A 25,000-nucleotide genomic window follows, 5' to 3' on the forward strand; every position below is an offset into this window, starting at 1 on the left:
AGAGGAGTGGGAGGAGTAAGCAGGGAGGAGAGGGGGAAAATAATAATGAGGAATGGATGGAAAGCAATACGGAAATTGGAGGGCAGAGGGGAGAAGGGAACGAGGGAAGAGGTGGAAGAGGAAAGGCTGGGTAGAGATGGAAAGAGGCAGAAAGGATAGAGAGGAAAAGGAAAGAAAAAATAAGAGGGTGGGAGAAAGAAAGGATACAGAGGAGGGACGAAGAAAGGATATAGAAGGAAGGGGAAGAAACGATAGTGAGGAAGGGGAGGGGAAAGGATATAGAGGGAGGGGGAAGAAGGGGATACAGAGCGAGGGTAAAAGAAAGGATTGAGGGGAAAGGGGAAAGGAATAATAAAGAGAATGGGGAAGGAAAGGGAGCCGAGGGAATGGATGAGACAAGCGGAGAGGGGAAACGAGATGAGGAACGAGTTAAAAAAGGGGGAATGGGAGAAAAAAAAAAAAGAAAGAAGAAACTGGGAAAGCCACAATAAATCAAACAAGAAAAGATTATTAACGACATACATAAACTAATAAAATTTGACTGAGGCTGACCGGCGAGGAGCAAGAACCTCACAAGGCGAGGGTTGGCCCACTTCCAGAACCTTCTCTCGGCACAAACTCGGGGGACGTCGACCTAGCTTGCCTACCTCCCCTGTCCCCTTCTCCCCCCCCCCCCCCTCCTGGTCGTAATACTGCTGCTGCTTTGGTTATTTGACAAATCTGTAGAAAGTGTATTGGTGTGATTGTTAGGCCCAGATAAAAAAATATTTATGTATATTTGTGTTTGTATATGTATGTGTATATAATTCATATATATACATATGCAATATACATACATACACACACACATATTTATATGAGAGAGAGAGAGAGAGAGAGAGAGAGAGAGAGAGAGAGAGAGAGAGAGAGAGAGAGAGAGAGAGAGAGAGAGAGAGAGAGAGAGAGAGAGAGAGAGAGAGAGAGAGGCAGAGACAAATAAAGAAATAAGAAACAAACAGACAGGCCGACTAACCAGCAGCCTGCGGGTCCCGGCACCCTGGACGGCATTCCGCGGCACCAACGCACGCGGCCAAACGCCTTTTCCCTCGCCCGCGCCGACACATGAAAATGCATTTCCGGCCACGATCGTTCTCTGATTCAGGAACTGTATTCTCGACCTTCCAAAATCTCTCTCTCTCTCTCTCTCTCTCTCTCTCTCTCTCTCTCTCTCTCTCTCTCTCTCTCTCTCTCTCTCTCTCTCTCTCTCTCTCTCTCTCTCTCTCTCTCTCTCTCTCTCTCTCTCTCTCTCTCTCTCTCTCTCTCTCTCTCTCGCTCTCTCTTTTCTGTTTCTCCTTTTCCTTCCCTATATTTTCTATCTTTCTCTTTCTCCTTTTCTTTCCCTCTATTTTCTCTCCTTCTCATATTCTACATTCTCTCTCTCTATCTTTATATCTCTATCTCTATCTCTATCTCTATCTCTATCTCTATCTCTATCTCTATCCCTATCTCTATCTCTATCCCTATCTCTCTCTCTCTCTCTCTCAGTTACCATCCCGTGACCTCGTTTTCGCCTCATGACAGATCGCGCCCGAACGCCGGAGAAACATTTCCGCGCCGGAGAATGTCCGCTTTCCACTCGCGGCGACGAGAGTCCGAACGCCGACCGTCGATTTCGAGGGGATTAAATGTCGCCCACGATATCGAATCAATCTCGAAACGATGTGATCACGTGTGCCCGATGCTTACCACTAGAAAGCCCGCGACCCTTAACAAAATCGGGCGTAAATTTGAACGTTCCCACAAACTGCCCTGTGTCGAGCACGTTCCCCGGCCACTGACGATGATGTAAATCACAGAAGAACATGTCGTCAGGTCAGGTGCAAGCGTCCCTCGCAACAGCAGGTCGGTTCAACGGATGGCATTACTCGCGGCCCTGTGCTCTATGCAAATCGATGGAGCGCCGTTCATTTCATCATCGGCAAATATAATAGCAGATGGTCTCTCTCGTGTACATTTGCATTTTATCGAGAGACCCAAACTTCAAATAGATGCAATTTTGTCGGTGAAAATGCAGTCCAATTGACGTCTGTATCGACACTTTTCATGGCGACGCGCTTGCCGGGAGAGACCTTCCAGCAAATACAACTCACAAACAGATCCCCGCATCCCTTTAAAATCCCAAGGAATATGTCAACCAAGTCCCTAATACCGAGTCATCATTACCCACTCCAAACTACCGATACTGATTAATTAAAGTGATAGACGCGTCCCCCGCCATCACACACACACTAATGACCCCATTACGTGCGTGGAAATAATAGTTAACGCGTGTCGGATGCATGGCACTCGATCCACAACACAACCCTGACAGAAGCACTCGTCCCTCTAGCGGTCGATACTGTAACTACGCATGTAAACACCAAATCACGGGGTCCTCGAATCGTTATGTCTGGGGAGAGGGGGCGGCCCGTCCGTCCACTCACGATTGCGATCAAGTCTTAATTAATTTCCCATAGCGTTCCCCTGTCACCATTTCTGATGGCGGGGAGAACTTTGCAGAGATAACTGACGGTTGAGGGGGGAGTGATTTCTAAGATGACAGGAGAGGGAAGGGCTCTCTGTCCGTCTGTCTGATAAATTAAAGACAGACGTGCAGAGATAAATAAGTACGTCAAGAAACAGCTTGATAAATTGTAAATACGTAGGTGGCCGGTATCTGGTGAAGGTGAAGTCCGGGGAGGAAAAATAGAGAAAGAAAAAAATGCAGAATGGAAAAGCGTTGTTTCTCGTACAAGCACCATATATCACTCAGTCATTCTCCAAATAACTGCACGTCAGGTACTGAACAATTAACCACATATACACGTTCAGGTTAAAGTCTACGGAACCCGTGATCATTATTCAACTAGAGAAACCGTTTACAGAATGAACAAATAAAAAAGCAAATAAATAAAGAATGAAAAAATAAGGCTTTCCATTCAACTTATTTGCACACCTTCGCACCGGAAATCCATGGGGTGAAATCTGGAATTCTGGCGCTAGGAATGGGAATCTAACTATTGAGACAGGGGAACAGGGGTGGCCTATAATCAACCACGACGCTTTGAAGGAAACAGGAGACGGGAAGAACTTGATTATTATATAAATGAAAGTAAGAGTGGAAGTACAGTGTTAAGAATAGGGCTATATGATTAAATAATAAATTACAGATACCGAAATGAGTAAAGAAAGAGAGAGAAGGTGGGGAAAGGAGAAGGAGAGAAAGAGAAAGAGAAAGAGAAAGAGAAAGAGAGAGAGAGAGAGAGAGAGAGAGAGAGAGAGAGAGAGAGAGAGAGAGAGAGAGAGAGAGAGAGAGAGAGAGAAAGACCCCACCTTTACTGTAATTTCTAGGCCTTCCCCTCCATCACGCGGAACGACTTCCCGAAGGTGTGTAAACAAGGCCTTTCTTTCGGCCGCCATTAAACCTGGAGGAAACGCAGCGCCTCTTGGGATATTATGCACCCAGGGCTCTACCTCCTACTCTCTACCCTTTCCCCATCCGCTTTCCCTCTCTCTACTCTTCCTAACCTACCTCCCCTTCTCTCTACCCTTTCCTACCCCCCTCCCCTTCTCTCTACCCTTTCCTAACCCCTCTCTCACTGCTCTTCCCTGACCCCCTCCCCCTATCTCTACCCTTTCCCTTACCCCCCCATCCTGCTGCACTTTCCCCTCTCCCCCTCCCCCACCCCCTCTGCCCTTTCCCTCTACCCTCCTCTGGCCGCGAGCCAACGCGTCTTTGGTGGTGAAGGTAATTCCTCGAGAAGGTAAATAAAAAAAAAGAAAAAAAAAATAGAAAGCAGCTTTTCCTTCCCTTAACGACCTGGCTCATTACGGTGCAAGCCGGGCTTATGACGGGAAGAAGTTCCGCTCCGAAGAAAAAAGAGAGGAAAGGGAAAAAGAAACAGGTGGAAGAGGAACTGCAGGTGCTGACAAGGTAGCCGAGGTCCATTTTTTTTTCTTTAATAAAACTACAACTAGACATGGAAAAGAAAGGGAAAAAAAACATACAAAAATATACCTGACACTGGACGGTGCCACCAGAGCAAACACGAATAGATGAGAGGCGTGTCTAAGATTTCTATGACACCCAAACGACACTATTATGGCAATGGCATAATGAGCACATTTAGCCATAATAGGTAACTGGCTGACAAATGATCCTTCTCCATCTCTCGAAGGTCTTTTCAAAAATGCCTTGAAAAATGACACTAATTACTTGAGACATTACCTCCGCCAATCAGTGACGCAAATTCTAATGAAAAAAAAAAATAAATAAAAAAAATAACAATAAACAAAATAGAGAGACGGCACGCGATCATAAATCTAAAATGGAATAAAAATATATAGCAGAAATCGTCACTTTTCATATTTTCGCCCTTCCCTTTTCCCAGAGCGTCTTCGTCAGCCCAACTCCGACCACCGCCTGGGATTGCTCAGGAAGGGGAATCTCCGAGAAGATAATTTCCGGGCACGTTATGCATCCGCTGTGAGAGGGGGGAGGGGGTGAAGCCCAGGAGGAGGGGAAGAGGGTGAAGCCCAGGGGAAGGGGAAGGGGGTGAACCTAGGGGGAGGGGAAGGGGGTGAAGACCAGGGGGAGGGGAAGGGGGTGAAGACCAGGGGGAGGGGGCGAAACCAGGGGGAGGGGAAGGGGGTAAACCTAGGGGAAGGGGAAGAGGGTGAAGACCAGGGGGAGGAAGAGGGGGAGAGGAAGGGGAAGGGGTAGGGGACGAGCTAGGAGTAATACAGAGTGGGTGGGGGGGTGGGGGGGACGGCTGATACACAAGGGGGAGAGGAAAGAGAGAGGGAGGAGGGAGGGAGGAGAGAGGGAGGAGGGAGTCCGCACTTGCATATATCTTTCAATTGCTTTCCTTTTCGCAAATTACCGGGCGGAAGCAATATCAGACCCGGGCCACCCAGAATAGCATTAATTAAAAGCACAATATCGCGGCATTATTAAGTTTCCTCGATCATATATTAACTGTTAACTAATAGGAAGGAAAAAAATAATGAACTCCAAATATGTACAATAAATTTCAACTGATATTACGAGTGCAATCATTAATTTAAAAAACGGACCTCGCCACGACGATTTTCTCTCTTTCTCACTTTTTTTCCTTTTTCCTTCTCTTTTCCTCATTTTCACTTTTCTTTCTCTTTCTCTCATTTTTACTTTTCTCTCTCTCTCCCTCATTTTCACTTTTCTTTCTCTTTCTCTCATTTTCACTTTTTATTTCCTTTTCCCCCATTTTCACTTTTCTTTCTCTTTCCCTCATTTTCATTTTTCTTTCGCTTTCCCTCATTTTCACTTTTCTTTCTTTTTCCCTCTTTTTCACTTTTCTTTCTCTCCCTCTCTATCCATCCCTAAGTTTTCTCCTCTTTATTCCTCATGTAACAAATATTACGAATGCAGTAGAAAAACCTGCTTAACAGTACTAAATAACATAAAGAATTCCATGATTACTATTGCCTTTAATCAGTGTCATTAACAAACTCATTATCATCATAATAAGTAAAAAATAACGACGCATTTCCTTGCTCTCCCGCCTGTCCACCGAAGTATCAACAGCAGTGCCTATGTGTCTCAGTCAAATTATTCCCTTCTCCCTTCCTTCCCTCCTCTCTTTCCCCCTATTCATCCGTTTTCTTCACTTCCCATCCCCTTCCCTCCCGCCTTCTCCCTCCCCTTCCCTCACGTCACTTCTCCCTCTCGCCTCCTCCCTCTCCTTTCCTTTCCTTAGGCCTTCTCCCTCCCCTTCCCTTAGGCCTTCTCCCTCCCTCACATCACTTCTCCACTTAGGCTAAATAACATCCCCTCTCCCTAGCACGCACCCGGCAAAGAGCAGAGCCACAATCAAGGTAACATGCAAGCTGGCACTGGCACTCCCTTTATCTCTCTCCTTCCTTCTTCTCCTCTCTCCTCTCTCCCCTCCCTGAACCCTTCCCTTCCCCCTCTCCTTCCATCTCCTCTCTCCTCCTCTCTCCTCCTCTCTCCTCCTCCCTTCTCCTCCCTCTTCCTCCCTCTTCCTCCCTCCTCCTCTCTCTTCCTCTCTCCTCCTCCCTCCTCCTCTCCTCCTCCCTCCTCCTATCTCTTCCTCCCTCTTCCTCTCTCTTCCTCCCTCTTCCTCTCTCTTCCTCCCTCCTCCTATCTCTTCCTCCCCTCCTATCTCTTCCTCCCTCCTCCTCTCTCCTCCTCCCTCCTCCTCTCTCCTCACTTCCCCTCTGCGTCTCCCCTCCCATCCTCTCCTCGCTCCTCAGGCGCCCTTTAACGCACCTGCCACGGCTCTCCCCATCACACAGCAATCCGGAACATCCAAAATATAATTAGGGACAAGCGATCAAAAATAATTTTGTTGTTCGTAGAAAAAGGCAACCGACCCCCCCCCCCACCCTCCTCTAACCTGTCGCTATATCACAAGGAGAGAGGGAGGGAGGGAGGGAGGGAGGGAGGGAGGGAGGGAGGGGAGGGAGAGAGGGAGGGGAGGGAGAGAGGGAGGGGAGGGAGAGAGGGAGGGGAGGGAGAGAGGGAGGGGAGGGAGAGAGGGAGGGGAGGGAGAGAGGGAGGGGAGGGAGAGAGGGAGGGGAGGGGAGGGGAGGGGAGGGAAGGGAAGGGGAGAGGACTGGAGGGAAGGGAAGGGGAAGACTGGAAAGGAATAGGGAACAGGAGGGGTCGTCTCTCCTCACTAACAGAACCCCCCGCGGGGAATAGAACGTTTAGGAAGACTCATATACATTTTTTCTCATTCACCGAAGTGCAAAATGTCACGCATCCCACCACGCCGAATGGAAGGTCCGCAAATGACATTTAATTTTTGTTTTCCTACGAAATTATGAAAAGATCTCTAACAACGACAAAATATAACAAGTGCAAGGGTCATACAGATAAATGACAAAGTGATAATGAAGACATGACCTGTAAAATCTATCACAACATAAACAAAAACAAACAAAACAAAAACACAAGAGACTCTGGGAATATATGAACGTAACAACAACAAAGCCAACTACAACAACAGCCATAAAACGTAAAACAACAAACTCGAGACGAAAAAAAAAAAAAAAAAAAAAAGGGAAGAGCACGCCCGTAACACTATAGCTGGGCGTGACCTCGGAGGCGGCTGGGGGGAGGGGAGAGGGGGAGAGGGGGAGAGGGGGAGAAGGAGAGGGGGAGAGGGAGAGAGAAGGAGAGGAGAGGGGGTGGTTGCCACACCCACGCCCACACCCTCGATGTTGGGCTTCAGCTTGCATGCCTACATAATTAAGACAAATATTTACCTGCGCCCACCCGGTCACGCCTCTTCGTCCGGCCATCACACTTTCCGGGAGGCGCAAGGTCGCGTTCATTATAATGATGGCGATGATGGCGCGCTGTTCATCTCTGTTGCTTTGCCTCTCTCTCTATTTCCTTCAGTTTCTTTTTATTATTCGCTTAATTCACTCAGTTTCTCTCTTTTTTTTTTTTTTTTTTTGTAGGGAAATGCAAGTCGGTTCTCTCAAAGCTACATTTCATCAATATGAAACAGCTGCTTCCTAAATTAGAAAGAAATGAACTGTGAAGCGTTTTTTTTTTTTTTTTTTTTTTTTTTTTTTTTTTTTTTTTTTTTTTTTTTTTTTTTTATCCCGAAGCCTAGAATCCACGAACCAAATAAATTGCGGACGATCGCAAAACTAATGAAAAAAATGTTCAGACGCAAGGCAATAACGGGTTACTGGGAAGGGGGGAGGGGGGGGGAGGGGGGAAGGGTTATTTTAGCTATTAATTTCATGTACATGATATGAAATTTTCATTCGTAAATTGACTTTATGGAGCAATATCTCGGTGTCCATGAGAGAGAGGGCGTAAGGACATGCTTGTTTGTTATGAATATAAGTGAGTTTATTTACATACGTTGGCACTTTCTCATCTGGTGTTCCCTTTTCCCTCTCTCCCTATATATATATATATATATATATATATATATATATACATATATATACATATATATACGTATATACATATATATACATATATATACATATATACATATATATACAATATACATATATATACATACATATATGTATATATATGTATATATACGTATATATATACGTATATATACGTATATATATACATATACATATATATACATATACATATATATACATATACATATATATATACATATACATATATATACATATACATATATATATACATATACATATATATACATATATATACATATATAGACATATATATACATATATACATATACATATATTTTTATATATATACATATATATACCTATATATGTACATATTTATATACATATTTATATACATATCTATACACATACATATATACATATTTATACACATATATATACATATTTATATACATATATATACATATATATACATATTTATATACATATTTATATATACACATATTTATATACATATTTATATATACACATATTTATATACATATATATATATATATACATATTTATACACATATACATATATCATCCCTCTCGCTCCCTCATACTCTCTCAACCACAGAGCACCACCTGCATCCCTCGAGCCCTCCCTGTCTCTCCTCCCCTCTCCCTAACGCCGAAGGGTTCCGGGAGTTTAATCACGGTGCTTCTGGCCCAGGGCTCGCCAAAGGACTCCCTTGTCACGCCGCATTCACGCTTCCACACTCCCGCCGCCTCCGAAATCGAGACGAATTGCAACGGCATCTCGGCTCGAGTTCCAACATCCGCAGATACCCGTGTTACATATCCTCTTGTTGTAAGCTCCCGAGATGAGCCCTACTACTCCTGCCTCTCCCATCTGTCAAAGGCCCTTCCTCGCCCTCCATCCACGTTCAAGCTAGGATGATTGCCCCTCCCCGTGGGCTTGTCATCTGCTCCTCGTGTCGGGGACCCAAGCTGCCTTTTTTTTCCGTTTAGCGCAGTGTCCCCTACGATGTCAAAACGCGTATGCCTCGGAGGTTTGTTTGCCCGCACAACAGGGTTTGTTTTGCAGATCGCAGTGATGGTTTTAGCATTCTTATCATCATTATTGTCAATGCTGCTCTTGTTGTTGTTAACGATTACATTATTTTCTTTGTTATTTTTAATGTTTCATCAACATCACCATCATCCCTCACTATCATCATCATAATCATCCCTTACATAACCCTGTACCATTTTAACGCATTCAAATCATTGCAGAATAAACATTATGCGTGATATTACCGAGCTCAACCGTCCATGAAAGAGCAATTAAGTCGGATATCAGCTTACTGGCACAACTCTATCGGCAATGTTGTTTTCAACTTGCAAACGAGAGAGCGTCGGGCGGCAGTGGACCGTGAGGAGTTGGGCCAAGTTGCGGGAAAACGTTTCGAGAAGAGAAGGTCCGCGCTAAGTTGGCGGCCGCTCTGTCTTCAAGTTCCCACTGTATCAGGCGATTGGGACTTGGGGATTGGACGGGGAATGGGGGAGGGGGGGAGTTGTCCTGCAATCCGGAGATGAAAAAAAGAAAGAAAAAAAAATCCCGAATTACATATCTGCAATCTGAAGGAAATTGACTTTTTTTTTCTAATTCCCCGACTAAGACGCGCTAATGCCTTATCTTTAAATTAACGTATATTCAGAAACTTTGACACTTTCCCAATCTTTCGGTATTTGCTTCATAATCTAGCAGGTCTAATACAGCTTTGATCGTATACATTATACTTAATAAAACGAATAAAATCGTTTGGATCAAAATGACACGTTCGTCGTCTTTTCGGGTTTGTATGCGAACTCCCTTCGAAATTTATAAAAAAAAAAAAAAAAAAAAAAAAAAAAAAAAAAAAAAAAAAGTAAAACTCAGAGGACAAAAAAATAATTAATTAATTAATCAAATTAAAAAATAAATGAAAAATTTCGTAGATCGTCAGAGTAGTTCTCCCCCCCCCCCCCCCCGCTTCTCCTAACCGACTTCTTAAGAGGGGTGAGTTGTTAATTACGAGTTAACCCTAGTCGTCATCGTCGTCGTCGTCGTCGTCGTCGTCGTCGTCGTCATCATCATCATCATCATCATCATCATCATCATCATCATCATCATCATCATCATCATCATCATCATCATCATCATCATCATCATCATCATCTTCTTCTTTTTCTTTTTCTTCCTCTTTTTCTTCCTCTTCTTCTTCTTCTTCTTCCTCTTACGCCGTCTCCTTTAATTGTTTTGTTGTTGTTTGTAGTTGTAGTTTTTTCTCTTCTTCTTCATCTACATTCTCTTTTTTCCTATTCTCTCTCTCGCCCTTTCCCTTCATCCTCTCCCACCTCTTCCCCTTCTTCATCCTTCCCTTCTCCTCCGCCCCCTCCCCCCTACCCTATCCTACATCCACCCCTCTTCCCCCCCCCCACTTGCCCTTTCCCGCCACCCCCCCCCTCCCCCTCCACCCCTCTTCCACACACGCCCATATACAATGACCTCTGCCTCCGCGCTCTCAAACTAACAACATTTTCTCTGATGTAAAACGCTCGTTTCTGGACTGACACACATACACATCATCATCTCGGATTTATGATCTATTTTCTTTCCCCTCGCCGCGCTCGTCGGTACAAAGAGAAGCCCGACCCAGGATTCGTGGCTTTTATTCTTGCCGTATATATATCTATCTCTTCTTTATCTCTTCTCTATATCTTCTCTATCTCTTCTCTATCTCTTCTCTATCTCTTCTCTATCTCTTCTCTATCTCTTCTCTATCTCTTCTCTATCTCTTCTCTATCTCTTCTTTATCTTTTCCTCTTTTCTCTTCCTTATTTCTCTTCCTCTTTTTTCTCTCTCTTTTCTTTCTCCTTTTTAGTCTTTCTCTCTCTATTCTAGCTCCTCATTCGTTTATATTTTTCCCGTTACTTATTTCCCCTTTATCTTACGTAACCTTCGGCCTTTCATATTCTTTCACCTTCCTGTAACTGTCCTCTTCCCTCTCTCCTACGCTTACTTTGATTTCTTTTCTTTTTTTACATCTTTTTATTGTTTTTGTTCTTCCTCCCGTTCTAGTCCCCATCTTTCATTCCATTATGTCAACTCTTTCCGCTTCAAAAAACTAGGAAGGGGGATCAGTGAGCGTTTGTTTTGAGAGTGCAAGGGGACCGGTCTCCAACACGCACGCTCTGCGCCCCAACGCCCTCCACCACTCTTCCACTTGCCTTCACTCCTCTGTTCACTCCTCTATTCACTTGCCCTTCCACTCCCGCCTCCACTCCCCATTCCCTTTGTCTCCACTCCCCCATCCACTTAGTTACACCCCTTCCAATTATTCATAACTTCTAAGAAATTCCCGGAGAACAAAGAGAAGGGACGGGAGGAAGGAGAGAGGAAGAGAGGAAGAGAGAAATAGGGAGGGAAGAAGAGAGAAAGAGGGAGGGAACAAGAGAGAAAGAGGGAGGGAACAAGAGAGAAAGAGGGAGGGAAGAAGAGAGAAAGAGGGAGGGAACAAGAGAGAAAGAGGGAGGGAGGAAGAGAGAAAGAGGGAGGGAGGAAGAGAGAAAGGAGGAGGGAACAGAGGAAAAGAAACGGAACGAGCAGGTATCAACCGCTGCCTCCACAAGCAGATCCCCGCCAGCTTATCCCAGCGCCTCGAGAAACGGGTCTGTCTGGCTTCCGCGAGGGGAGGCAGGGCTGCGGAAGGAAGGGGGAAGGACCCAAGAGGGAGGCTACAATCACATCCCTCCCCTGCCGCCCCCCAACCCCCACCCGTCTATGTTCATCGCTATGATCATCCTTCTGCCCTCGCTACTATCCTTCTATCCAGCCTATCGCCTCAGGGAGGAGCCTCAGACAGGGCCAGGGGGGGTAGGGGGGAGGATGATGAGAAGCTTTGGCGAGGAGCCAGTGCCACATACCTCACCAGAGGCCCTGCATGCTTTTTTTCCAAGACATGCGCATGCGTGCACTCAGAACAGAAGGGAAGGGGAGGAAGGAAGACTGGCATGAGAGGGTAAGGAGGATGAGAGAAGAAAGGAAGAGGAAGAAGAGGAGGAGGAGGAGGAGGAGGAGGAGGAGGAGGAGGAGGAGGAGGAGGAGGAGAAAGAGATGAAAGAGGTAGAGAATAGAGACAGAAAAAAAGACAAAAAAAAAAGACGGGAGGAGGGAGAGAAGACACATCATCAGGAAAGATCGACATTAAGAACAAAAAAAAAAAAAAAAATCCCAAATCCCCTTCATTCTTCCCCCCCCTTTCCATTCCCCAACCTCTTACGCAAACTTAAGCGTCATCTCCCCTTCTTCTTCTTCTTCTTCTTCTTTTAATACATACGCGTATACACTTCCTTCCCCCCCTCTGATCGCCAGGACAACACCCTCCACAAGAGCGGCTTAGCACCCAGCTTACACCAAGCCGCACCAAGGGAAGTCGCGCTTATTGCCGCCGCGTCTCCTCTCGTGTACGCAGGAATTAGGCCGAGAAAAAGGCTTCGGGGGTCGGGGGTCGGGGGGCAGGGGGCAGGGGGCAGGGGGCAGGGGGCAGGGGGCAGGGGGGAGGGGCAGGGGGCAGGAGGCAGGGGGCAGGGGGCAGGGGGCAGGGGGTGGGGGCAGGGGGCGGGGGCAGGGAGCGGGGGAAATAGATAGGCAGGGAGCGAGGGAAATAGGGGGCGGAGGAAATAGGGGTTAGGGGGAAATTAGGGTGATTGGGACATTAGGGTGAAGGGGAAATTGGGGGCGGGGGAAATAGAGGTGGGAAAAATAGGGTAGGGAAAATAGGGGTCGGGGACAGGGGGCGGGGGAAATTGGGGTGAGGGGAAATAATAGGGCAGGGGAAAGAGATGGGCAGGAGGGGGGGGGGGGTCTTCTAGATACTGGGGAAGGGGAGAATGGGGATACTCGGCCAGGCAGGGTATGGGGAACATTTGGGGCAGGGGGGAGCTATGGGTATAAAGGGGAGTATACGGTTATTAGGGACAGGGATGGAGATCGTGGAGGATGGGACGGGGACAGGGGGTACTGAAGGACGGGGAAGGGCACAGGGAGGGGAGGGGGAGGCAGGATGCAAGACAGGAGCATCGACGTATAAGGAGAGGATCAAGAGGAGGAACGCCAATGCATCCGGGGGTGAGAATGGAGGAGGGAGGACATGGAGGAAATGGGGAAAGGTGGAGAGAGAAAGAGAGAGAGAGGGGGAAAGGTGGAGAGAGCAAGAGAGAGAGAGGGGGGGAGAGGGGGGAGAGGAGGAGAAAGGGGGAGAGGAGGAGAGAGGGGGGGGGAGAGAGAAAGAGAAAGAGAGAGAGAGAGATAGAGATAGAGATAGAGAGAAAGAGAGCAATAGGTAAACATCATCACCATCACTAACACTAGCAACACAAAATGCATCAATGTAATCAAGCTTAATCAAAACAAAACAACGTAATTAAACATCACCCATAATCACTGCCTTAAACATAGTAGAGGAGAAGGTGTGGGTGTAGGTGTGGGGGTAGGGGGTGAGTGTGGGGGTAGGGGGTGAGTGTGGGGGTAGGGGGTTAGTGTGGGGGTAGGGGGTGAGTGTGGGGGTAGGGGGTGAGTGTGGGGGTAGGGGGTGAGTGTGGGGGTAGGGGGTGAGTGTGGGGATAGGGGGTGAGTGTGGGGGTAGGGGGTGAGGTATAGTCATTACCTCCCTATCGAAGTTAGGAAGCATAAAATAGCATGCATTAACCTCCTAATCGCTAGCTGAAACTTTATGGTGTTGACAATGGTGTTGACGGTGGTAGTGGTGGTGGTGAGGGTGAGGATGAGGATAAGGAGGTGGGAGGAGGAGGAGGAGGAGGAGGAGGAGGACGAGGAGAAGGAAGATCAAGAAGAAGAAGAGTAAGAGTAAGAGAAGGAAACAAAGAAAAAAAAGAGAAATATAGTAATCATCGGGAGGGTAAACAAAACCAAACAAAACCAATCAAAACCAAACAAACAAAACAAACAAACAAAACAAAGCAAATACAAAAGAAGAAAATTAAAAAAAAACTCTACTTTCTATAAACGGAACGCCATCACCATAGCAACCGACGAAGCCAACCGAAGCCCGGAATAAACAGTCCTGTCGCCAACAAATCATACAGAAGCCAAAAAGAGGCGGGTATGGTGGCTCTGGGGAGGGGGGGGGGCGATGAATTTCCAATTAACTCGTGAACAAGGGGGGGGGGGGGGGGGAAAGAACAACGTGGAATAAATCTGCCATTAATACCCCGAATCGCACGCATCCAATAGGTCATTGGAGGCCTATAAAGTAAAACGCATGGTGCGATGAACACGAGCGCGTGAGAATAACACTTTGTAATTACACGCTCTCACCTTCCCTGCCTCCCTGCCTCCCTGCCTCCCTCCCTCCCTCCCTCCTCCCAGCCCCTTTCTCCCACCCTCCCTCCCTCCTCCCTGCCCCTTATTCTCACTCTCCCTCCCCCTTCTTTCTCCTGCTCGCTCTACATCCTTCCTCCCTCTCGTCCTCCTTCCCTCCCTTTCCCTCCCCCAGTTCCCCTCCGCTTTCTCTATCCCATCCATCTCCTCCTCCCTCTTCCTCCCTCCCCTTCCCTCCTACTCTCCCCCTACCCCTTCCTATCCCCCTTCCCTTTTCCTCCCTCTTCCTCCCTCCTTTCCCCCTACACCCCTTCTATTCCCCTTTCCCTTTTCCTCCCTCTTCCTCTTCCTCCCTCCTTTCCCCCTACACCCTTTCTATCCCCTCATCCCTTTTCCTCTCTCCCCCTCCTTCCTCCTCTCCCCTTACCCCTTACCTCCTCCTCCTTTTTCCTCCCCCTCCCCCGCCGCCGCCCCCTACCTCCCTTCCCCCCTCACCCTCCCCCTAGATGCTAATTAGCTAAAGAGCTGCGAGACGCCTTGCACGTACAGTTTAATATCTAAATTATATCTCTTTCCTCTTGGAGGCGGCGATTAACTTCCTGAGGCGCGCCCAACATCTTGATTCATCTTTCTTAACTTTCCTCTTCCTATTCCTTTTGTAATCTTATCGTTTTTTTTTTTTCCTCTCTCTCTCTCTCTCTCTCTCTCTCTCTCTCTCTCTCTCTCTCTCTCTCTCTCTCTCTCTCTCTCTCTCTCTCTCTCTCTCTCTCTCCTCTCTCTTTATAAGCTATTTTTCCCCCCGGTGTTAAAGAAGAAGCCAGGGACATTTTTGTCTCTTTCTTGAAAAAAAAAAAGAAGCAGTGTATATAATGCAACACTTGTGCGTCGACGATTAGAATCCTTTCTGGATGTTGCAATTCTGCCGCGTATTTTGCAAAGCAGTTCTCTCCCTTTCAGAGGATGAAAAGATAAATGAAAATTGTCATCAAAGGATTCCGAGGACAGATACATAAAAGACATGCGCCATTGAATAAAAAATGTATGTGTATAAATAACTAAATAACTAAATTTACACAGACACATGTATGTGTGTGTGTGTGTGTGTGTGTGTGTGTGTGTGTGTGTGTGTGTGTGTGTGTGTGTGTGTGTGTGTGTGTGTGTGTGTGTGTGTGTGTGTGTGTGTGTGTGTGTGTGTGTGTGTGTGTGTGTAAACATGTGTGTGTGTAAACATGTGTACATGTATACATGCGTATATATATATATATTTGTTTAGGAATGGCATCTATACAAATTATGTTATTCTAACGTGATATACGAAACAATTGTTATCTCAACTCCATCAAACTCCATTAACCGCAAATTACATTTAAAACTAATTATAGGTTTCAAGCACCGTTTCTTCATTAAGTGTTCTTGATAAACTGAAGTTCAGATTTCTTAGAAATTGTAAGTAGAATTAATCAATACTGTCATCCTTCCAAACTCGAGACCACAGGCAGTTTAAAATAACACAATAATAGAGGAATAAATAAATAACCACAATTCTATAACAGAAATATGGGAAGAGAAAATAACAATAATATAATAACGAATGAATAAAAAAATAAAGATGGAAAAAGAAAATGACACAGTAATAAAGAAATAAAGAAATTACACGATTCTATAACAGAAATAGGGAAACAATAACACAATAACATAGAATTAAAAAAAAAAAAAAAAAAATTCTATAATAGAAAGATAAAAAAAGGTCAACCCTAGGAGGCCATTGCTAGAGCAACGTGTAGCAACGTCTGTTTGCACTCAAGTTGTTGCGGCTCGTAAATTACGTTTGGAAAGCGGCCGACTGCAGCGTCGATACCTTGACTACGGTTCACTGTCGCTAACACTATCTCTCTTTTTCTCTCTCTCTCGGTCTCTTAATCCTAATCTCAATCACTCTCTCACAATCTCAATTTCAATCACTCTCTCACAATCTCAATTTCAATCTCTCTCTCACAATCTCAATTTCAATCTCTCTCTCACAATCTCAATTTCAATCTCTCTCTCACAATCTCAATTTCAATCTCTCTCTCACAATCTCAATTTCAATCTCTCTCTCACAATCTCAATTTCAATCTCTCTCTCACAATCTCAATTTCAATCTCTCTCTTACAATCTCAATTTCAATCTCTCTCTTACAATCTCAATTTCAATCACTCTCTCACAATCTCAATTTCAATCTCTCTCTCACAATCTCAATTTCAATCTCTCTCTCACAATCTCAATTTCAATCTCTCTCTCACAATCTCAATTTCAATCTCTCTCTCACAATCTCAATTTCAATCTCTCTCTCACAATCTCAATTTCAATCTCTCTCTCACAATCTCAATTTCAATCTCTCTCTCACAATCTCAATTTCAATCTCTCTCTTACAATCTCAATTTCAATCTCTCTCTCACAATCTCAATTTCAATCTCTCTCTCACAATCTCAATTTCAATCTCTCTCTCACAATCTCAATTTCAATCTCTCTCTCACAATCTCAATTTCAATCTCTCTCTCACAATCTCAATTTCAATCTCTCTCTCACAATCTCAATTTCAATCTCTCTCTTACAATCTCAATTTCAATCTCTCTCTTACAATCTCAATTTCAATCTCTCTCTCACAATCTCAATTTCAATCTCTCTCTTACAATCTCAATTTCAATCTCTCTCTCACAATCTCAATTTCAATCTCTCTCTCACAATCTCAATTTCAATCTCTCTCTCACAATCTCAATTTCAATCTCTCTCTCACAATCTCAATCTCAATCTCAATCTCTCTCTCACAATCTCAATTTCAATCTCTCTCTTAATCTCACTTATCACATCTCTCTGTCTCTCTCTCAATTTCAATATCTTTCTGTCTCTCTTAATCTCTAAAAGTCTCTGTCTCACTCGGTCTCTGTCATTCCTCCTTCCCCCTTTTCCTCTTCTTCCTTCCTTCTCCCTCTCCCCCCTTTCCTCCTTCGTTTTTCCCTCCCATCCCCCATACATACACACATTACCGTATCGTACACACACACACACACAAGTCGCTGTTAGTCTTGGCCTTAATTAATGAAGATCAACAAAGAGTTGATATTTGAATACAAGTTGCGAGAGAACGTATTGATCCAATTAAACTGCGGGTGCCATCGGTGACACAGCGTTTAGAGAACGGAATAAAGGCAAAAGAATGAAAAATAAGGATGGGAATACGAGAGAAAAGAGAAAGAGATGGATGGAGAGAGAGTGCGAGAAGGGAAGAAGGGAGGAAGGGAGAAAGGGAGGGGGGGGTAAAGGGAGGGGGGGGATAAAGGGAGGGGGAGGGAGAAAGGGAGGGGGAGGGAGAAAGGGAGGGGGAGGGAAAGGGAGAAAGGGAGGGGGAGGGAGAAAGGGAGAAAGGGAGGGGGAGGGGGAGGGAAAGGGAGAAAGGGACGGGGAGGGAGAGGAAGAGAAGGGTAAGGGAGAGGAAGGGAAGGGTGAGGGAGAGGGAGAGAGGGGAGAGGGAGAGAGGGGTGAGGGAGAGGGGTAGGGAGAGGGAGAGGGAGAGGGAGAGGGAGAGGGAGAGGGAGAGGGAGAGGGAGAGGGGGGGGAGAGGGAGAGAAACAAAAAGAAAGAAAGAAAGAAAGAAAGGAAGGAAGAAAGGAAGACAGTAAGAGACAGAGACAAAACGAAAGAAACAAACAAAGAGAGAAAGAGATAGAGAGAAAGAGAAACCCCTCTCCTCCCCTCCCCCCTAATCCCTTCCCACCAGGGGGCTGAGATGAGAGCAGTAACGCCTTCCTAAGCCCCAATGGCCGCGTCGGGGACTACTGCACCAGAACAATACCTGAACGGAAGGGAAGGGGTGGGGGAGGGGACCCGGCAGGGGGAGGAGGCGATCCGGCAGGGGGAGGAGGGGAATTAGGAGAGGTGGAGAAAGGGCCTGGGGAGGGGGATAGAGAGGAGGGGTAAAGAGGGGAGGGGGATAGAGGGGGAGGGGAGAAGAGGGAAGGGAGAGGTAACTTCTCTAAACTTACTACCCCTCCTCCCCCCGGCCACGAATCCCATCAGCACTGACTACCAAAAGCCGATCTAAGACAGGCTGAAATGTTGCCTCGACTGCACAACAAGGACACCACAAGTGAATATGTGCCAGGTCGTGCCACTGGAATACGCCTCCAACCCCCTCATGAGAGAAATAAAAATACATACCGCTCCGAAAAAAATGCACATACATACCTAAAAGAAAGAAAGGGACAAAGAAAGAAAGGCGTGTCCCGTACGAGTAATGGAAAACAATGGTGTACTTTTAAACGCGTGTACAAAGGGTGCAATGAGGGATACTTCGCGTTGCTGGGGAAAAACAATGGCCGCACACAGGGAGGGAAAATGACGGTGAATTAGTGGGCGAGTGCGTGTGCCATGGGGGCCGCCTGGTGGATGGCACGATTCGCAGATGCTGAACAACACCCCCTCTTCGTTCCCCTGGCACTCGCCTTACCTTCCCTGTCCCTTTCCTCTGATCCTTATCCTTTTCTATGCTGTTCCCATTCTCTTCTATTCTTTCCTTCTCCTTTATTCTCTTCTTTCATATCCTTGTCCTTCTACTTCCCTCCTTCCCCTCTACACGCACCCCTGGCTCCACGCACCCCTGGCTCCAGCCACCGTTCTCCCCCGTCACAAGCGTCTCGAGGACTAACCTGTTTGCTTCCTCCAGCGCGGCGAGTAACTTGAGGTCGTCGTCTGAAGGGTCGGGCTTGGTGCCCTCGGGGATGGTAGTGTTGTTGTTGTTGTTATTGTTGAGAGCCACGTCAGGCACGCTCATGGCGGCGGCGATGGCGTCGGGAGAGGGCGGGCCCCCAACGCTCGAGGCTGAGCTCTTCCTGGAGGAGCAGATGCTTGACGTCGAGCTCTTCCTTGAGGAGCAGAAGCTGGAGGCCGAACTTTTGCGGCTGCTCGAGCGACTGCTGCTCACGCTACTGCTGGCGCTACTGGTGCCCGACGCTCCACCGGAGTACCCGCTGTCGCTTTCACATCTGCAACAGACAAACAATAAACGTCAGTTCAGGAGACAAACTGCAAAGGGTGAAGGGAAAATGTATATATCACAAGCAAACAAACCTCAATTATCCTCCCATTTTCTATAACAGTCAACTGAGTGTCACATTTGCAATGTTGACACTCATCGATGACGACAGCAAATGCAAACATTACCCCCTCCCCCTCCCCCTCCCCCCACCGCCCCTCTCCCACAGCATAAACATGCAAAGCCACGCACAGTACACGTCCCAGCCACAGCCTCCGTAACCCGATGACCTAGCATGCAAGCCAAATATTGTGCGATCTTGACCTCGTTCCTCGTTTAGACCTGTTTACACAAGGAGCATCGCAGGATCACCCGCAATACGGAATGGATGGGAAGGGAGAAATGATAAGATAATGGTAGTGCTGGTGGTGATGATAGAGATGTCATCGTCTCCATTCCTGAGAGAAAGAGAAAAAGAGAAAAAGAGAAAAAGAGAGAAAGAGAGAAAGAGAGAAAGAGAGAATGAGAGAATGAATGAGAGAAAGAGAGCAAGAGAGCATGAGAGAGAGAAAGAGAGAGAGAGAGAGAGAGAGAGAGAGAGAGAGAGAGAGAGAGAGAGAGAGAGAGAGAGAGAGAGAGAGAGAGAGAGAGAGAGAGAGAGAGAGAGAGAGAGAGAGAAAGAAAGAGAGAAAGAGAGAAAGAAAGAGAGGAGGAAAAGGGAGGGAAAGAAGAACAAACAATGAAAGACAAAAAAAAATAAATGAAAGAGAAACAAACACAAACAGAGAAAGAAAAGGAAACATAACACCAAAAAGAGAATCTAAAACTAAAAAAAAGACCAACAACAAAGCAAAACTGCGAATAGAGAGAGAAAAAGAAAAAGAAAAAGAAAAATCCGCCCACACTCTCACCCTCTCCATGAGCGAACACGCGCTCTCCGGGACCCTGGCAAGCTCTCCAGCAGCTCTCCAGGAGTACGCCCTATCCCACGCCCACGCCTACGCCCTTTCCTAGACGAGTCCCTGCCACGCCCACACGCCCACGAGTTGAATAGAGGATTGTCTGAGTTCGTATCCTTGAAACTGCGTTTACGCTCGGGAAAATATTTCTGAATGGTTGATAATGAATGTACTGAATGGAAGTAATATCTTTCGTAATTATCGTAAAATATATGTCGTGATTTTCGTAAAATACATTTCGTGATTATCGAAAAATCTATTTCGTGGTTATCGTAAATATATTTCGTGGTTCTCGTAAAATTATTTCGTGATTATCGTAATATATATTTCGTGGTTATCGTAAAATATATTTCGTGGTTATCGTAAAATAAATTGCGTGATTATCGTAAAATTTATTTCGTGGTTATCGTAAAACACATTTCGTGATTATCGTAAAATTTATTTCGTGATTATCGTAAAATATATTTCGTGGTTATCGTAAAATATATTTCGAGGTTATCGTAAAATCTATTTCGTGATTATCGCAATGATTCGAATACCGACAACCACACACACAAAAAAAAAAACAATGCCAGTAACAATGCCACTCTAGCGTTTAAATAACCATACTTTAGCGACGCCACCTTCCCTAATTACCATAATTAACACCATCACCATATTCCTCCTCTTCCTTCATTATCAAAATCATCAACTCATTATCATTATATATATCCTAGTCCTCCTCCTCATCCTCATCACATCACAATCTTCCTCATCATCGTCATCATCATCATCTCATCATACTCTTCCTACTCGTCACCATCACCGTCATCACCATCCTCAACATCACGCCCATCACCATCACGCCCACCACCATCGCCATCTTCAACATCACGCCCATCCCCACCAACACCATCCTCAACATCACGCCCATCACCACCGTCACCACATCACCGTCCTCAACATCAGCCCCATCACCACCGTCACCACATCACTATCCTCAACATCAGCCCCATCACCATCACGCCCATCCTCAACATCACGCCCATCACCACCGTCACCACATCCCCATCCTCAAAATCACGCCCATCATCATCACGCCCATGACCATCAGGCCCATCCTCAGCCCATCAAAACAGACTGGCTCCGAACCCCGTTAAAAGAAACACGAACGAAATCGCATCTTTACGAAACGCGGCATGTAATTAATCTTCTACGTCCTTTTGCTTTGTTAAATTATATCGTTTTCTTCCCCCCATTCGTTTTCTCTTCTCGTCATTTCGCTTTGCCAATCCATACTACTGGAAGACCATAGACAAACAAACAAAGAAAAAGTAAAACAAATCACATTACATCTTAAAAAAAAAAAAAAAAAAAAAAAAAAAAAAAAAGAATCGAAGCCTAAAAACCCCAATTGTTTCGCATGACGTTACCCCCCCCCCTCCTAACCCCCTCCCCTATCCTCTCTTTCCCCCCTCCCCTAACCCCTCCTAGCCCCCCCTCTCTCTCCCCTCCCTTTTCCTCTCATTGACGGCGACTGGAATGCTGTCTGTAATCCGACGGGAACGCGTGTCAGTCAAGGAAGGGCGCACTAGCCTGGAATGCCACCGATAAATGTCACGGGGGAGGAGGAAGAGGAGGAGGAGGAGGGGTGAGGAAGGAATGAGGAGGAGGAGGAGGAGGAAGGAAGATGGAGGAGGAGGAGGAGGAAGGAAGATGGAGGAGGAGGAGGAAGGGGAAGGAGAAGGAAGGGGAAGGAGAGAGAGACGGAAGGAGGAAGAGGAACAAGGAGACGAGGTGATGAAGGAGGAGGAGGAGGAGGAGGATGAGGAGGAGGAGGAGAAGATGATGATAATGAAAAAAAAAAAAAAATTAAAGTAACGCCAAAAAAACACGGAAGGAAGAGGAGGTATATAAGGAAAAAAGAGTCAATCAAATTTACGGTATTCCATATTCGATGTTAAAAAAAGACGAAATCCCCCCCCCCCCATCAATTTTCGGATATAAAACCAAAAAGAAACACACAAATAAAAGAATGACGTAATTGTAAACCAAATAAAACAAAAAAAAGTCCTTAATTGTGCCAAGGATTGAAAATATAAACAATACGCTCGTTCTCCCCGTCGGCATTAATTACACAACAGCGGATGGATTTTCGTTGTAAGCGCGCTCCTGAAAAATGATAATAATAAAAGAAAAACGAAAATACATACATACACACACACACACACACACACACACACACACACACACACACACACACACACACACACAGACACACACACACACACAGATATATATAAATGCATATTAGCCTAAGAGTATATATGGATTGACTTATCGGAAGGGAAGCTAGCAAAGCATGGAGAGGGGTGGGGCAGGGTAGGGGGGGGGGGGTAAAGGGAAGATAGAGGGAGGTGGGGCGTTAAGGGAATCCAGAGGGAGGAAAGGAGACAGAGAGGGAAAGAGGGAGAGAGGGAGGGAGGGGGTGTGTATGCAAGAGGGAGAGAGGGAGGGAGGGGGTGTGTATGTATGAGGGGGAGGGAGGAAGGGGGAAGGGAGGAAGGGGGAAGGGAGGGGGAGGGAGGGAGGGAAAGAGAGAGGGAAGCGAGGGGGAGAGAGAGAGAAAAAAGAGAGAGAAAAAGAGAAAGAAGAGGGGGAGAGAGAGAGAGAGAGAGAGAGAGAGAGAGAGAGAGAGAGAGAGAGAGAGAGAGAGAGAGAGAGAGAGAGAGAGAGAGAGAGCATGACTGGGAGAGAGGGAGAGAATCATTTACCCCCATCGACTACCTCCCAATGACCCAAAATCTAGGCCTATTCACATAGGCCTATAGGATTACAGGATCACAGGTCAAGGGAAGGTGAAGCCTCGAGCAAACCAAAAATCTCGGTCACTCCTAACAAAAAAAAAAAAAAAAAAAAAAAAAAAAAAAAAAATGTTTACAAGAGAATGTAAACTTGAGCCTCTCACACCCAGCGCTGTTTAGACTCTTGTAGTGTGAGTGAGTGAGTGAGTGAGAGTGTGTGTGAGTGAGTGAGTGAGTGAGAGTGTGTGTGTGTGTGTGTGTGTGTGTGTGTGTGTGTGTGTGTGTGTGTGTGTGTGTGTGTGTGTGTGTGTGCGCGCGCGTGCGTGTGTTTATTCATTTATTTTTATTCATTCAATTAGTAATATCTATTAATTTACTTTATTTGTTTATATATATATTTTTTCATTTATCTGTATAATTCACATTTATTTTTCTCTCCTATTTTTTTTTTTTTTTTTAATTTCATCTTCATATTTATTCATTTTAAATCTTTTATCAAAATATATTCGCATTCATGATTTTTTGTTCATTTCCTTAATGCTTGATCATCCTCAACATTGTCTGTGTGCGTTTCCGTATGCATGAGTGAATGCTTGCATATGCCCCTGTGCGTGTTAAGTTTGTCCGATAAATCAAACTTAATACAGGCTGTCAAGCATCGAGAAGAAAAATCCACCAGCACAGTCCATCACACTCGCATTCCATCACACAGCAATAATAATCATAATAATCATAATAATCATAATAACAATAACAATAACAATAATAATAATAATAATAATACCAATAACAACAACAACAACGAAACAACACAATAATAATAATAATAATAATAATAATAATAATAATAATGATAAAAATAAAAATAAGAATAAACATAATAATAAAAATAAGAATAATAACAACAACGGAAAGGGAAAGACTGGCGTAATTTCGGCCTCGCTTGTTAAGATCACACGCGCCCCCTCCGAAGCCTGTCGTGCTGGGAAGATGTAGATGCATGGCAAGACATCCTTTGGGACGACATGTAAATATTTGTTGTTTTTGTTTTTCTTATGGAGGAGACGGAGGTGAAGAAAGAGGGAGGAGGAGGAGGAGGAGAGGGTGGTGGAGGAGGAGGAGGAGGAGAAAGAGGGAGGAGAGGGTGGAGGAGGAGGAGAGGGTGGAGGAGGAGGAGAGGGTGGAGGAGAGGGAGGAGGAGGAGAGGGTGGAGGAGAGGGAGGAGGAGGAGGAGGAGGGCGGAGGAGGAGGAGGAGGAGGAGGAGGAGGAGGAGGAGGAGGAGGAGGAGGAGGAGGAGGAGGAGGAGGAGGAGAAGGAGGAGGAGGAGAGGGAGGAAGAGGAGAAAGAGAATGAGAAGGAGGAGAGGGGGGAGGGGGAGGGGGAGTAGTAGCAGGAAGAGGAGAAGGATTAGAGGAAGAAGAAGAAGAAGAGGAGGGGCAAATGAAGAGGAAGAGAAGGGGTGCAAGAAGAGGGGGGGGGGGGGCATGAAGACGGAATATAAATTACGAGAAAAAAAGAGAGAAATAAAATCAACCTAAACAATAAGAAAATACATGGAATCCAAGTGAAACAAAAAGAAAATACATGGAATCCAAGTGAAACAAAAAGAAAACCGAAACGTCTGAAAAAACGAGAGAGAGAGATGGAGAGAGAGAGAGAGAGAGAGAGAGAGAGAGAGAGAGAGAGAGAGAGAGAGAGAGAGAGAGAGAGAGAGAGAGAGAGAGAGAGAGAGAGAAAGATAATAAAAAAATAGAAAAAAATAAACGTAGGAACATGATATCAGAGAACAAAGGAAAGCACAGATAAAAATAAATAAATAAATAAACAATTCCCCGGAACCCGAACACTGGCGTACGAGACCAACCCGTAAGGGGGGAAAATGGAGATGAAACAACGGCGAAAGAAGCCTTATGGTAATGACCGAATGTGGGAGTA

The 25,000-nt window shown here is 45.6% G+C and overlaps 1 protein-coding gene across 6 annotated transcripts in view; it reads right to left on the bottom strand.

Moving 5' to 3' along the window:
* The window catches only part of LOC125033480 (ecotropic viral integration site 5 ortholog-like), a 328,628-nt gene that overhangs the window by 102,515 nt on the left and 201,113 nt on the right, over positions 1-25,000 (bottom strand). For all 6 annotated transcript variants that reach the window (XM_047625029.1, XM_047625028.1, XM_047625026.1 and 3 more), the window contains one exon: positions 18,997-19,332. In XM_047625029.1, the coding sequence (XP_047480985.1) occupies positions 18,997-19,332 (336 nt within the window). The remainder of the gene's footprint in view (positions 1-18,996; positions 19,333-25,000) is intronic.

The sequence above is a fragment of the Penaeus chinensis genome, chromosome 16 (assembly GCF_019202785.1).
Source record: "Penaeus chinensis breed Huanghai No. 1 chromosome 16, ASM1920278v2, whole genome shotgun sequence".
Classification (NCBI taxonomy): domain Eukaryota; kingdom Metazoa; phylum Arthropoda; class Malacostraca; order Decapoda; family Penaeidae; genus Penaeus; species Penaeus chinensis.